The 16,094-nt window shown below is 38.2% G+C and overlaps 2 protein-coding genes across 2 annotated transcripts; one reads left to right on the forward strand and one right to left on the reverse strand.

Moving 5' to 3' along the window:
• Positions 1 to 30: 30 nt before the first annotated feature.
• LOC115444379 (cytidine deaminase) lies at positions 31 to 2,299 on the forward strand. The gene is made up of 2 exons (XM_030170140.2): positions 31 to 210; positions 813 to 2,299. Exons 1-2 carry the CDS (start codon positions 174 to 176, stop codon positions 1,232 to 1,234), a joined length of 459 nt encoding a protein of 152 aa, XP_030026000.1. The 5' UTR covers positions 31 to 173; the 3' UTR covers positions 1,235 to 2,299.
• On the reverse strand, positions 1,324 to 15,549 carry LOC115444378 (serine/threonine-protein kinase mTOR). Its single transcript, XM_030170139.2, has 11 exons — positions 15,327 to 15,549; positions 14,174 to 14,935; positions 11,254 to 13,826; positions 10,824 to 10,993; positions 10,469 to 10,754; positions 8,399 to 10,140; positions 7,385 to 7,544; positions 6,878 to 7,093; positions 5,847 to 6,218; positions 5,246 to 5,560; positions 1,324 to 4,010 (listed from the first exon to the last, which is right to left on the reverse strand). Exons 1-11 carry the CDS (start codon positions 15,547 to 15,549, stop codon positions 3,576 to 3,578), a joined length of 7,254 nt encoding a protein of 2,417 aa, XP_030025999.2. The 3' UTR covers positions 1,324 to 3,575.
• Positions 15,550 to 16,094: the final 545 nt, after the last annotated feature.

Raw genomic sequence — 16,094 nt, forward strand, 5'->3', positions numbered from 1 at the left:
GAGAATTTATTCAAAACACCAACATCACCATACGATCAGTCTTCAAGGGACATTCAATCACTAGACAATATCTAATCGACGAGAGATCGTTTGCCTTAATCAGTTGGTCGGTGACCGCGGCGCGGGCAGTACGCTCTACGCACGTCCATTGCTTTCAAATCGGAAACGCGATCATGGATAACTTTAAAATAGTTAAATTTAGTGAATTAAGTAAGTACACGTTCCAGCTCGTTTGCAAGCTTTTTGTTTGTGTTAAAATTTATGAAGTTATGAATTTCAAGCAAATTATTTCGTGTAGTAGTGCTGTTATTTTGGCGCAATTATAGGCAATAATAAATTGTGAGTGATTTCGTGACACCGACGAAAATAATGTCTCGTTTTAGCAATTTATTACAGTAAAATTAAAAATGCGCTGTTCACGGATAATGTACCATTAATAATATTTGAGTAAAATTCAGTCAAATATTTTTAAACATAAAAGAAAAATATTACTTCATTATTTAAAATTATGTGTATTGTATAACATTTCCATAAGAAAACATTAGAGCATTAGAATGATTAGATACTAGGAAAGAATATTAGAATATGTCCTAACTCTGCATCAAAACGACAGACGAGCATATTTTTACTACAATTATATAGACAATTGCCAAGTAAAATAGCGCGTGATTACGATAATTATTAATGTTTAATCATAAACAAAACAGTAATAAAAAATGACCTTATGAATGTGACTATTTCCTTATCGCACAAATCACAATATCGTTTCATTCAAATACGATAACTAAAGTCAGATTACATTTCCTTGACAGGCGAGGCGGTGCAACACTTGGTAAAGGAAGCAACCAGAGTGCGTAAGATGGCATACTGTCCGTACTCAAACTTCGCAGTGGGTTCCACACTACTCACCGAACAAGATTCGAGAATATACACCGGTTGCAACATCGAGAACTCGGCGATGTCGCCGGCGATATGCGCGGAGAGAACAGCGGTGTCCAAAGCGGTGTGTGACGGATACCGCAAGTTCAAAGTGGTTGTGGTGGTGGCCGAGCAGCAGCAAGAGTTCACAGCTCCGTGCGGCGTCTGCAGGCAAACCCTCAACGAGTTCCGCAGCTCCAGCGGCGACATGGACGTGTACCTCAGCAGGCCTGCCATGGATTTGGTGTTGTGCACCAAACTATCACACATTTTACCGCTCTCCTTCAAACTCCACAACAATGCGTTTTGCAATTAATTGTGAAAATATTACAATCACGAAAGCGTGATATATCGTGAGCAATTAATTATTTTATAATTATAAGGCAATGTAAATAAGAGAACATGTAATAATGTACAATTTATTGTGTAATTCAAGGATTACAAAATACTTAATACCTAAACTAATATGTACAATTGATAACGTAACACGAATTTAACAATTAACCTTGGACGAGGTTATGTAAGACATGCCAAATTTTATTAAATTTCAGAAGACTGAGAGCCTATTTCAAAACTTCTGAGTAAATGGTACTCATCATATAAGTGTATGAGCCGTCAAATACAAAGGTCACATTCTACTACATGCTCCCAAATAAGCGTTAATGAAATAAGTACTATCTACATTAGCTGTTTAATATTATAATTGTCAAATAAAATTTACTGGAAATTTGAAATGCTATGTATAAAGTATATTCGTGTAAAGCCTATTAAAGGTCAAATATTGAATATAATAAGAACACTACAACTGCACGCTATTTTATAAATATCACGGTATTAAAGAAATGTATTTATACATAACAAATGTCACGGCCACGATACTGTCTTAGTACTTTATTTTTAAACTTATATTTTATTTGTAGTTAAAACAGCATATTATAAAACCTACTAAAAGCATTAGTTAATACAACATAACCACGTCCAATGAAACTACAGTGAAATATAACTATAAATGTTGAGTCTAGAGCAGGGACTTCCCCTGAGTTTTGTAAATACAAACATTCTCGACGTACGGTGGGTGTAGTATTGTGGTGTCAATATTCAATCATTATTGCATTCCGCACTCATATTTTGAACGTGAAAATTTAAATATAAATTTAGCAAATGAATATAATAAATATTTAAATACAAACCTTGACAAATTATTTTTAATGTTCAAAACATTTTTGCGATAAATTCCAATAAGTATTATCATTGTTTTGATTTATGATTCCGTATCATTTGTTCTAAATGAGGCAGAAGTGTATATTACTAAATTGAATAAATATATTACGACCAGTTTTGTTCTGCGAAAGCCTATGGAACTATCAGTCTTCCTGGAAAATCTGTTTACGTCAGAAACATACAATTTCTTATGTTTACGCGAATGTTAGACATTAAAATTAAACTATTTATCGGATTTTATCGCGGTTTTAATATTTCAGTTTTCTCCCGACGTTTTGAAGACTTTGCAGCCTTCATGGCCAGGGTGAGACCCTAAGTCCTAAAACAGTGATAAATATTAAAACAGTGATAAAATCCGAAATATAGTTAAATTTTAATAAACACACAATTCTTACAATAGTCAATTATAATTATTACAAAACACTTACAAACTTAATGACAATAAATACAAGTAAAGAAAAATAAATTATGTTAACTATAATAAACAGAAACTATTTACAAGGATACATTTTGTACATATACTTAATTACATGATAGATATTGTAGTCTGACATGAAAAAAAAATGGCTATGTAAAATATGGAACTGATTGTTAACAACGTTAAATCCAAAATGAAAAACCAAAAATGGCGTCTTTAAAGCAAGTTTTTTCCTGGTCAGGCTGTAAGGAAGAAGTGTGTTGTGAGGTGTGTCAGGAACTTAGGGGGAGTTTCGGTCCAAAACACCCAGAGACTTTGCTGATGATGCTGATCATTTGTATCGGTACGGGCGTCGAACACGCAAACTCTACTTTTAAGGACAATGTATAGAGTACTGTAAACATGGCGTTAATGTAATATATCATTGCAACGTATTTTCATAAATATCGAATACAATGTACCATTATTTTCTGACTACACAAAAAATAATAAAGCTTTAAACAATAAGTTATAATGTTACTATATTTGATTTACTTTCCTTCTCTCATTCTAAAAGAATTTTCTGATCAATCAACACAATATCAGTAGGAATCAATCATTATACAAGTGAAAGTAACTCGGATAATATATAGGTAGAGTTTCAAGTCAGGTCTTTTATTGCGGCTACCTATCAACTGAACATATAAAAAATAGATGTTTTATAATATCTTTTCTTGATTGCTCTTTATCGTTGTGCAATTAAAGACTTTATCACCATTGTCAACCAAATGAAGTCTACTGCTGAATATAGCCCTCCCCTCCCTTAGTAAGTTCTTACTAAACAAGAAATTTATGAGGCGTTTTTACTGCGGGAATATCTCAATAGTTCTATGCATGTGCAATTTGCCATGGTTATTTAAACGGTAAAAATGACTTGCAGAAATCGAGTTCTGTAAATTTTGTTACTGATCGAAACAAAGCTTTAAAATAACTGCCAAAAAGCCCAGCAAAAAACTCACCCTGTATAATCCCTGGACGATTACCAAAACGGACACCACCCTATGTAGCACTGGCATAGATTCTCATTACTCGTCGCCTGCTTGATCAACAAATCGACTTGCTTCGGTACGCTAACCACCGACTCCACATACGGGAAGTCCCTTCCAGTCAACTTGTCTCTAATCCTGTTCAGTATGGCGATCGCTCGCTTGTTCAAGTTCGCTTCGGGAGGCATCTCTAACGACTCATAGTGTAAGTGATTTCGACTTCTACTGAGTAATGTGTATGAAGAATCGATGTCGGAGGAGAATGAGGATTCGGTGAGGGAATGATGTTCGTTGTCGACCAGCCGCCAGTTGAGTAGAGGATCGTACACAAACGCCTCTAGTACCGCCATCACGCTGTCTCTGTGCTTGTGTAGGACATGCATCACTGACTCACATATGAAGCGGTATGTGCCTTCGATGCCGGTGGCCTAAATCAAAATTATTGTCTATTACATTTTTATCCCTTATATAATATACATCAGCCCTGTATACTGTCCCACTGCTGGGCATGGACTTTCTCTACTATTAAGGGTATTGGCTTTAGTCCAAAACGCTGGCCTAGTGTGAATTAATAGACTTCACACGCCCTCAAAATTTCTATAAAGATTTTTCAGGTATGCAGGTAAAAAAAAAGCGGTGATCGCCTAGTTGGGTGTGGAACGGACTGCCGAAACGAATATCCACAGGTTCAAAACCTACAGGCACTCACCTCTGACTTTTCTAAAATGTGTGTATTCTTTGTCAATAATTATCGCTTGCTTTAACAGTGAAGGAATATATAGTGAGGAAACCTGCGTTCACTATAGATAATTTTAATACTATCGCGATGTTCTCTGTTCACAAAACGTAAATTAGAATAAAAAAAAATTATATCGCAAAATGCCCATCGAGTTGAATTTATATAAAAATATTTTTACTAACGTTTAACTGTATATAAATTAGTCAGCGACCACGCATTAAACTTTCAATTAATCCGTTAAGATACCAAGGCCGCAATTGTTTTCATTAGCTTCAATTCATTCTAACTGTCGTGACCAACATGGATTAAATACTTAACACAATGGAATAAAAAACTCATTCGACCAAAGGTAAAACAACTCTACCGGAAATCGTAAAAAATTTACTAATAACATATAAGCCAGGTAAAACATCTAATAATAGTTACTAAGAATAATTACAATAAATGCATCACAACTGTCGTGACGTGTGGCAAAATATTTATCTGCTGTTGCGATATGGAAGATGTGATAGAGATAATTTAATTAGATTCATTTCTATTAATAGACTATTGAGATACAAGTATCTTATAGTTTGGAAATTATGTAAGCGAAATTGTGAACAAAATTAATGAACTATAATATTTTGGACTAAAAACATATATCGGTATGATATGATGTACTTTGAAATACAAAGGCCGACCTGACCACGACGAGACGATGATGGTAAACGCACCATGAAGTGCTCGCTCGTTTTGACGTATATTTGTATAAAAAAACATCAGCTTGTGCTGTGATCTAGAGCTAAGGTATAAATAATTTCTCATAATTGGTTGGCCCGGTGCGGACAATCAGATTCTGTGCATCACTTACCATCAGGTGATCCCATGGCCTGTGTGCCCACCATCCCCACTACAAAAACAAAATTCAATTCCATATCTACTCACCTCCATAGCATTGATAAGCATCCTGGTCAGTCTAAACGGAATCTTCTCTGGAAACTTCTCTCGCGTCTGCGTCACTTCGAAGCAGTCTCCGAAGTCGATGTGCAGCACCTTCCCAGTGACCCTGTGCAGCATGATATTGGAGGGGTGTCGGTCTCCGAGCCCGAGGATGTACCCCACCATGCTCATGACGGCCAGCGAGCGGGTGTAGTTCGTGCGACGCTCGAACCACACTTCGGCTGTAGGGCTTTTGAGCCACAGGAGTCTTGCAAGATCGTTCCCTGGGGTTTGAGAAAGTGCATGCTCGAACACCTCCACCTGATTTTAAAAAGATTTAGAGGATTGTTAAAAGGTGTTCATTTTTTTATTAAGTAGTAATGAAACTTCTTCTGCTAAGCCACGGTGTCTATAACTTATCTTCGGATGGATTACGAACATAAACCAATCAAAACAAGTAATATGCAAGCGTTGCGACCAAGGTCTACTCTAATTGGTCCATATCCACAATCGATCGCGAGATAACAATTGAGATATATTTCAGTCGTGACTCAATGTTGGATTTATCTCTTAAAAAAATCTCCATGCGTAAATAACAGTTCCCCACCTTATGCTTCAACATTAACTTCTGATAATCCGACGCCATACGCAACATGATCTGCTGTTCAGTATTCAACGCCATCTTGTTAGTTTTCTTGTCTCTATAATCGCTTATAAGATTATACAGGGTGTCACATTGCGGCACCCAGCCTATGAGGCCGGAGTTAGGCGACAGTGGTATGACAGCGTATCGTTGTATCGCTAAATCGTGGCGGTAGGTGTTACTGTCAGCTTGTAGAAGGGTGTTAACTAGCCCGAACAGTTGCATCACTCGCTCGTCCTGTCTGAGATCCTCGTGGCCTTTCAGGAGGAACATGTATTGCTTGCCGTCCGATCCCTGAATTGTGAGACGCCGTGGACGCTGTTTTGATTTTATTACCTGTAGGAAAAATGTGGCTTAGAAATTAAATTATGATTTTTTGGTGTATTTATTAGGTTGTAGAAGAATATGTGAATTTTGTGTACGATATGAAAGCTTCTTATCGAATTCACATGTAATCTATCTTGTAAGATTATAAATCAGTGTTTAACACGACAGTTTTGTCATAACCTACTATACAATCAGTCCCGGATCTTGAATTTTTTGGAGCTGGGGCAAAGTCTGGATAATGCCGCCCCCTACCACCTATATTTTTAACTTTGTCATCATCATCATCATCATTTCGCGCCCCGCGGGAAATAATTATTTATGTGTAATGTTCTAGATGTCTTAGTAGTCAAAGTTGCGTTAAATATAAGTTGTGTATTCGTCTGCCAAGTTTGGATTTGCCGCCCTCTGAATTCGCCGCCCGGGGCATGGGCCCCGGCTTGCCCCCCCCATAGATCCGGGGCTGTATACAATGGTTTATGAGTGAAACAGTGACTCGTTGTCTCTAGAAACAGTAAACTAGGAATCAATTTAACATTTCAACATTAAAAATAATATAGGTAATATTTTTTAACTTTCACTTAGATAACAAGAAAATTTATTGATTAATTTGACGACCATAATCTGTATAATAAATTAATTGCAGATAATTCGACGAAAACAGTACTGACCTGCAAATGACTGTGAATGTATGATATCCTTATAATCTTCTGATTAGGGACGTATGAGCCAGGCACAGCCAGTTCGAAGTCCTTGCACGTGTGCAGGCGCTTGCTCACATACTGCAGCTCCAGAGACGTGAGCGAACGGAACTGCGCTTGGATGCGACGCACCACGTGGTAGTACAGGTCCCAAGCTTCGTTCAGATATCTGTCTTCGTTAGTCTCCTAAATATTTAAATAAAAATAACGTCGATCATTGGCAGACAAGCTACTTGTAACACGTAGTCTATGGCTATTTAAACCTCGTCGTACGACTTGCATAAATTATGCTTAATAGTTTTTTATCTGTGTTGAGCTGTGACCATTATTTGTTCGTTAAGTTAGAAAAAGGGTGCGTTTTTATTTTAGAAGTAGGATGCATTTCGCTAATTTAAAACTACTAGTAATTTTTTCTACAAAACTAATATAGAACAAAGCTCTCAAAATACAAATGAGAATATAAATAGAAAATTATACCTTATACATGTCGCACCAACGCTGAGCTTCCTTAAGATCCCTTCCATACATCTGCAGGAATGAAACTTCTTTCAATGTCTCTGGAGGTCTGTCCAACATGGCGTGCATTTTGTCCAGAGATTTAAACATGCCTTTGTAATCTTTTTCACTTAAGCAGAACCTGCAATAAAGCAATATTGTAAGGACATGTTATCGTTGTTTATGATCACCAACCTTTGGATTTCTTTTAGCCGAACATACAATAAAACGGTACTACGAAGCAACATGCTGATGTCGCTTTGTTAGCTTGTGATAAGCAGTCAGTGGCGAAGGGTGAAAATTTTCAAAAGGGAACCCGATGAATTATTTTGTCTACAGTTAACATAATATAATATGCTGTTCACAATAAATTAAAATCAGTAAAATACCATAATACTTAATAATTTCCTTCTAACATATTATGTCTAGTCTCTAAATTTAAGTACAAAATAGTCATATATTTTGAACATAGGTACCTAAAAGAGTCCAAAAAAAATTAATAACGCACAAACGCTAATTACACATTCTAAATTATTAAAAATATTTCGCGCCAATGGCTCAACATGAAGCCGCAAATTCTCGGGTTACCCTGAAGTACACAGACACACACGCACACATGTATTTTTACGTCACTTCCAAAAGATTAGACAAAGACACCGCGCTGCGTGTGAAAGAGACAACAATATCGCGAGGGAAGCTATGCGCGGCCGGGTTCACTTCGAACACTATAAGGCTCGAGTACTGCGCGCGAGTTACGATTTAACGAATTGATGGAACGACAGATGTCATTGAAGTATTGATTTAATTTAATAAATATAAGATGACTTGATTGAATATACTATTTTTATTCTAGTTATATTGTTATGGTTTTCTTTTCTTATTTTTAATTAATTTACAAAAGGTAACCCGGTAGGAATCGGCTTGTATGGACGCTTCGCCACTGTAAGCAGTGATTAGTGAAAATGGTCATAAACTAATACATAATTCATAACCTACCTTGAAGCCTCATCCAGCGCTATGTACACTTGATCATGCCACAATATAGCCACCTTTATTAACTCTTCAGATATGATTGCGGCTTCGTTGACCAAGTTCTGCGAATGCGTGCACATGGTCTTCAAAATGTAATTCGCTGCATTCTTCCTCGTCGCAAATGAGGACTTTGTTGCCACCGTCAATGGATATACTAATGCTTGAGGATGCAGCTTGCCGATGTCTATTAGGAGAATGTGCACCAACTTAGCCACCAAGCTTCTAGGCGAGTCAATTCTGGCAATAAGTTGTGGAATCACTTGAAGCCATATCTTTATGTCTATCTGTCGTATTCCTTCGAACAAAGCGTCGTAAATTGACGGGTGGTGACCGTGATCGAACCACAATGTCAGAAGCCTCAACGTGTCTTGTAACGCGTTGCCATTCGCTAAGCTGATAGATTTGAAGAACCCTTCGATTGCTGGTATGGTATGCGTGTTTATGAAGTCGGCTCGTGACACTTTCTTTTCTCCGGAACCACCGGCGATACTACTGTCCGAGATATTATCTTGTTGTTTATAAAACAAAACGGTTTCGAAATTCATGCAAGCCCACGCGTGGCATGCTTTGTACCAATCTGGTGCGAGGTTTGTCGCTTCCGAATAATTCCTTAGAATTTCTGGTATGGATAACTCGTTGATCTCCTGTATAGCTTCCCACCAGGAGCCGAGCTTTAGGTGACACCGAGCCAGTAGGCGACACTGCTCTTCGGAATCGGGCTCGGCATTTTCCACGAATCTTTGCAATACTTCGTAAGGATGGCGCTTATTACCGAGGTCCCACAAGTTTTTACTGTAAGTGAGTACGATACGAGGGTCTTGTATGCGCAAGAGCACGTCTGGATTCACAAGGGGATCGCAGCCTATTATCGACAGCACGATTTTGTGGGCTTGGTTAACCGCACCAGTCTTTCGGCATAATGAAGCGAATTTCAACCAAGTCTGAACATCTTCCCGGGGCGATGACACCAGACTCCTCACTTGCAATATTTTACGCCAGTCTTCAACTAACCGCTGACCACCCTGCAGTCTTGCCCACCAAGTATTGCGAATCGTGTTTCTCCTTTCGTCGACTAGTTTGTAGGTAATGATTTCTTCTAGCTCGGTAAGTAGCTGAGCGTTGACTAGAGTCCCGTAGGCTCTTTGATAACTCTCACCAACCACAGCTGTCAACTCCATATCCAACTGGCTCCTTGCTACGTCAATGTAATGCCTTGAATCTGACCATTGACTTTCTTGAATTGATATGATGGCTCTATAAAACGCGCCTTCTTGCGTATTATCTGGTATTAATTGGACATAGTTCTTCATGGAGTCCCAGTCTTGCAGGCCCCAAGAGGCCGCGGTCGCCATTTTGGCAGAGTTTAGCTTAACATCCTCAGTCATTGATTCCCATTGTTCAGTGGCCAAAATATACAATCTGCGCCACTCTCCCATAGCTTCTAAACATCTCATTGAACCCAGCCTGGACTCATGGTCTTGTGGATCCACATCCAGCTTCTTGTTGTAAAGTTCCAAAGCTTGCTCCCAGTTGTTGAGCTGTTCATACCACTGCACATGCACGTTCAGCGCACATTCGCCATTCTTTTTCTGATTGATAACTTTTTCTATCAAGCCACTAGTCGCCTCCTTTCGCTGCAACTTGTTGTTAATGTAGATCAGAGCTTCAATGACTTTTGTAGATGGATTTCTGCGATATTCTTCTTCCTACAACATGAAGAAACAACATCAGTGGCTGATTCAGGATTGTCGTTTGAGAGGGGCTTGCCTGGAGGGTTTAGCAAAATAATCATATAATACTTATCAAGTTAGGGATAAATTATGACAATTGTGTCTTAATTAATGTTCTGATTGCTAAAAACTTTAATGAGAATAATAATAAGGTCACGAGATTTGTCATGAAAGAATTCAGATATGACGTTTTTAGACGGGGCTTGAGTCCTTTGGCCCGGTTGTTGGATCCGCTAATAAACGGCAATGAATAAAAATATCTAGAAGACTGGTACAATTACACCTAAAAGTATAATTTTCTCACCTTGTAGTATAGAGCTTTTGCATAAGCTCTACAATTGATTGCTGTATCTCCGAGTAATTTTATCGGTATAGGTAAGGAACCTTTTTCACAATGTTCCATAAACTCAGCCAGGTTTAGAACGGCCAGAGACAACTCCAACGAATCAGGTACAGTGAGTGCTTTCTCTAACACAATAACAAGTTCCCTGCGAGACATGTCATCGAGCTCCGTCCAACAAGACATAAAAGCTGCGTTGAACAAGTCGCTGGCCAATTGCGGGTAGTTTTGCGCCAAAGTAGAACACGCTCTGTAAAGATATTTGTATTGTGATTTTGAGGCACACTTTTCTAATGCAATAACAATACGCATATCTTACCTGATCGCCGGACTGTTTGACTCGGTGAGGAAACCGACGCTCAGCTGTCGCCACCATTCAGCCCAGTCTTCTTTATACACTATGTTGTTCACCGACCAACATTTACGCAAGTTGTGTACGTTTAAAGTCAACTTCTGGATGCTCTGAAGGTCTGTTGGATTGGTGACCATCTGTCGACAATAATCAGGAATAAGATTAAGAGACGCCGATATAATATTTGTAGCAACTGTTAGAGAAAGCAACGTCTCTCGTTGGTAGATAATGTTATATCTGAACTATGTTGTACTTAGCATTATTATACTTACTTACTACCATCGCGATGGATAGATTGGGATCTAGGACGACATTTTGTATTGTCAGGATAAAATAAAAGTCTGCCAATCATTGTTTAAAAAATACGTATTTGTTTAACAAGGAAAATTGTACTCACATTTTTCTTATTGCGCAATCTCGACCGAGTTTCTTCCAAGTAATCATCATCGGATGCTAGAGTTGATATAATCTGCAGTCTGGTTACCAGCACCGTGTACTGTGGACACTGTATCTTATGTTTGGTCAAAATCCTGTCCACGGATGGTATGTAATCAATGTAGTCACGCCCCAATTGTACTATCATGGCACGAAGGGTACTTAAAGCAGGCAGCCTCAAGGACGGATTGTTGTCTATAACTTTAGCTAAAGACTGAACTATGATCGCCGAATAAGGTTTCAAGTATAAATACATGGACAAATGCTCGATCGTCTCCATAGCCAATTTGGATATAGCAAGCGGCACATTCCTGCCGTCGAACAGTGCCGTAATAGCTGGTATCACGGACAGGAGAACGTCATCAAGATTGTTCTCGAATTTCTGTATTGCTAACAGCATTTTCTCGGTCAAAAACTTGTCTTTGCTCGTGTCGCACTTCAACACTCTCAATATATTCGGCAGTATCTTACGTAGATATATTTTGAATTCAGTGCCGATGGCAACAGTTATGTGTTCTATTAGCATTATGAGGGTTGGCTGCAACTGACTGTTTGGTGTCCAATATTCTTTGATCATATCAAATATTTCTTCTAAATAGTTTCGAATGTGTATTTTAACCACAGATATTAATTGCGCCAGTTGTGTAAGCAAAAACTCACGGAAAATGCTGTTGTCTGTGGTACGTATCACATATAGGAGGCTCGGCGTTACCCTGGATATGTAAGGGACGCATTTTATCCCCAAGGATTGGAAAATAAACGTGACCGAATGTACAACACTAATGTGATGCTGTGCTAACAGCGGGTCTCGCAACATCCGCATCAGAGACGTCACCACAATTGCGGGGTAGAATTCATCGAGAACTAACGGTGACATGTTGACGAGCATTTCGCTTATATTCGTGTCAAAGTTATCATTCGATGATTCCTTAGTGGGTATCAAAGTAGACACAGTTTGAAAATCTATTAAGCCTTGATTAACTTTGTATTTGTACGGATCTAGAGCACCTAATAATCCCAAAACACGAATCGTTTCCCGTCGCTCTCTCGGTTGCTGCTCCGACTTCAAAAAGTTTAATAATAAATCCATGAGATTTGGATATTCCATGTACGGTGCGATGACATAACCTGTAGCGCTGACTACCTGCCCAAACGACCACAAAGCTACACTTCTCTTTTCAAACTGGTTTGGATCTGCCAGTATCTCGTACTGTAGAGACAATAGCTCAGGCAGCCACTCGTGCAAGGCACTGCCGCCGCCATTCACCTCGGCCAAGTCTCCTATTGCCTTCAAGGTTGTTGAGACCATCGTTGCATTACTCTCTTCGTCTTTTAATTTCGGAACAAGAACTTTGAGAATTGTGTCTACAAATTGGCGAGTGATCGTGGGCGCGTGCGAAATGATATTATTCACCATTCTCAAAGCTTGCTCCTTATTGCGCGCCGATTCTGAATGTTGGAGTTCTAGCAAGACTTGAACGAATAATTGTCGAAGTACTGGAGTTGTGTAACTCGGGTTTAAGTTACTCAACCGTCCAACGATGCACAAAGCCAGTTCACTAACGTCAGAGTTTGAGTCATTAACTGCGACAAAAAGGCAGTCCAAGTGGTCCTCCACAGCTAGATACCGATCGTAAATGGGATTCATAAATATTTCTAGCACTCTATACCGTACTTCATAGTCAAAATCTGAACGTCCCACAGACAAGAGTTTACCTATTGATTCATCGATGAGTTGATTTAAAGTACGTGAGTTCGTTTGTACGCACTTTTCTATGGCTTTGATGAGGAGCTTTGCAGCAGTTTTTACTGCTTCTATCCTAACATCATGCTGCTCAGTCAGCAGGTAATGATCCGTGCACCGCCTTATGAACGACATCATTGTATTATTCCATTCAAAGTCAAAAGACCCCAGAGTTCTTAATGCTAATATTAATTTGGTAGCGTCGTGAGGCTCCACCAACATTGCAGTTGTGAACATGTGGTATATGTGATTTTCGCCATTATTGGGAGCGTAAGGCTTTTTACGTAATATCAGTGACAATATATTTAGCAACCTATCTGTTATATCCTTCTTTATTGAAGGTATGTTGTGACTCAATTCTTTAAAACATGTAGTCAATTGTGGACTCAGTCCAGTAGCACACATTGAATCTAACAACCCCTTTGTTTCGGCAGCAACTGTCTCTTTCATGGCTATGCCTAGCAGAGTTATGCAATTGAATAAAGGAGTTTCTATTCCATTCCGTTTTTTTGGCGTATCCTTAAGGGGTAACGTTATTTTGATGATTTCTATGATCCTTGGTAAATATTGTTCAATATTAGCCTCTGCGGTGACACAAATTAAACCTAATGTAGTGAAGGCCATTGCCTTTTCTTTTTCTCTACTTCTTAGAAATGTTATAAGGTGGTTTATAGTTGATTTCAAATGGCGTTTCGCAAACACTTCCTTATTGAAAGCTGCAAGTCTTGGTATCAATAAGAGAAGCATTTGATGAACATGGTGAGGTCTTGATATTTGTTGTGCCATTATATCTGCAATAATGCAAATTTACTGATATAGCATTGACTACCCACATTTTAATACAAAATTATACTATACAAAAATTACCATTTTTAAAGAGGATTTGATAACATGAATTATTCCTTTGATGCCAATTATTGTTATTTATCAAAAAGGTTAACACACCTAATTTAATACAATTATGCAACACTAAGTAGTATGGATCAAATTCATGGATATGTAGACAAACTGTGGAGGAAGAATGGTATACTGCAAATATACTATTACCAGATAACAAACTTTAAAAAGATTTCTAAAAGCCTGATGAGAAAACAATCAATTTCAATTTATATACATACTATAATTCATCATCACTTACCAGCAGAAATCTTGTCGTACTCCTGCTCAATTATCTTTTTACATATAGCTGATTCATAGATAACAGGATTATTTCTGTCATCAGAGAAGTGTTGGGGAGACCATGAACCGTGTATCTTTGTGCTGATTGATGACATTTCATCTGATGAATCTTGCTCTGTATCAAGCTTCTGCATGAGTATTGTGTACTGCTTTTCCCAAGCTGCATTTGAACATCTGAGGAGTTCATTTAAAATCAACAGGGCTCCGTGCACATGATCATCTCTACTCAAACCCCTTTCTCTATTAGCCTGATCAGTGAATGATGTTGAAGCTTCCTCATAGCATTGGATGTACCAATGTGCTCTTTTACTCTGATCAGGTTGTTCTCTTTGAGAAGTTACTACTAAAGCCACCCTGAGAGCTTTGGCACCAGCTTCCCTGATTTGTTCTTTCGGATCCCTTATGGCTAGCCTGATGTGATCAAAGAAACCATTCACATGCTGATAGAAGTATGAAGGCATGGCTATCGCCAGCTCTCTGAGTATCAGGACAGCTGAAAGTCTTTTTGCCTCATTCCTTTCTTCTGCCAGCCATTCATAACATCTTTTAATCTCACTCTCAACATATTCTCCCCTTTTGACACCCAGTACGGCAGCCACACGGCCCATAGTCTTTGCTCCAAGTTCCAATACATTTGTGTCATTGGAAGGGAATACATTTCTTAAGTAATTTGCATAGCGAATTGTTTTCGTTGTCTCAGTTTCTCCACTAATTAAACACACTGTAAAAATTAAATAATGCAAATGTGACAAAATAATACTGATAGGCTAAGACTAAGTTTACACCCATTGAAGTTATGCATTGGATGAGGGCAAAGCAGTGCATGCAATTGCCAGGATTCTTGTATCATTTCCTGATTTCTAGCATATCCTCTCTACATAATTCTATCCTCTGGGTTTGGTAGGCAACTTGCATATAGTGAAATTTGTGGTCTACTGACAAAAATTGATTATAATTGATCCTAACAGCACAAATAAAATCATACATTTATGCATAGAATCAGAAACATTAACAAATACTTCCTATTGGAAGTGCAACTTGTAAATAAGAATTCGACCAAGCACTATTCTAATTTAGGCATAACCTAATTGTTATATTATTGTAACATATACCTATGGTTAAAATCCCCGCTTTCTTCTCATTGTTGTCATAGCTGGAGGTCATGGCGTGTATGTGTTGGTTGAAGTCGTCGAGCATCTGCGTGAGCGAGTCCTGCGACATCTCTCGGAGGTCCGTCTTCGCAAAATGCAAAAGCTCGCGGATTGCCTTATGCCTGGTCTCCGCATTACGAGACTTCAACCCTGCCACTAACTCAGACACTTGGTAATTCGTCATTTTGTTTAAATATAACACAATTTTTTACTAAGCATACACTCTGCACCTATGGCAGCAAATTTAATTGAAACACTAGTGCGAGTACATTTTCCATCACTAAAATGCACAGTACACAATGTACCTCTCGTTATACACAGTTACCAATTATATGTCGGCGTGTTTTTAACTATTTACTAACAATTTTATTATAATAAAATGTAAACAAATTTAACAAAACATGCGGCCATCGACCACATAATTTCGTTCATAAACTTTCATTTTGCTAATGTCATCTTACATTATAATCGCGAAAAGACTATTACTTTACTGCTAAATAATAAGAAAAAACCTTTTGAAACATTTATAATTACAAAATAATTAATTAAGTCATAAAGTTGTGATAAAAAAATAACTAAGTTTGTACAAGTGATAAAGGAAGATTATGAATTTTGAACGAAATAAACTATGATCGGTTCAAGCGAAGGTTAGATTTTTTCACAGACTATACTCAATGCTTCAGGCACGTACAGATATTTTTTTACCCGACACTACAGAAAAGAAGGGTA

Source organism: Manduca sexta, chromosome 10 (genome assembly GCF_014839805.1).
Source record: "Manduca sexta isolate Smith_Timp_Sample1 chromosome 10, JHU_Msex_v1.0, whole genome shotgun sequence".
Taxonomy (NCBI): Eukaryota; Metazoa; Arthropoda; class Insecta; order Lepidoptera; family Sphingidae; genus Manduca; species Manduca sexta.

Bases quoted from the DNA above. Each gene is read 5' to 3' on its own strand.
- LOC115444379 (XM_030170140.2), top strand. From the start codon at position 174: ATGGATAACTTTAAAATAGTTAAATTTAGTGAATTAA. The intron at 211-812 runs GTAAGTACACGT...TTTCCTTGACAG, and splicing joins AGTTAAATTTAGTGAATTAA to GCGAGGCGGTGCAACACTTG.
- LOC115444378 (XM_030170139.2), bottom strand. From the start codon at position 15,549: ATGACGAATTACCAAGTGTCTGAGTTAGTGGCAGGGTTGAAGTCTCGT. The intron at 10,994-11,253 runs GTGAGTACAATT...TATTGTCGACAG, and splicing joins GATTGCGCAATAAGAAAAAT to ATGGTCACCAATCCAACAGA. The intron at 6,219-6,877 runs GTCAGTACTGTT...TTTTTCCTACAG, and splicing joins ACATTCACAGTCATTTGCAG to GTAATAAAATCAAAACAGCG.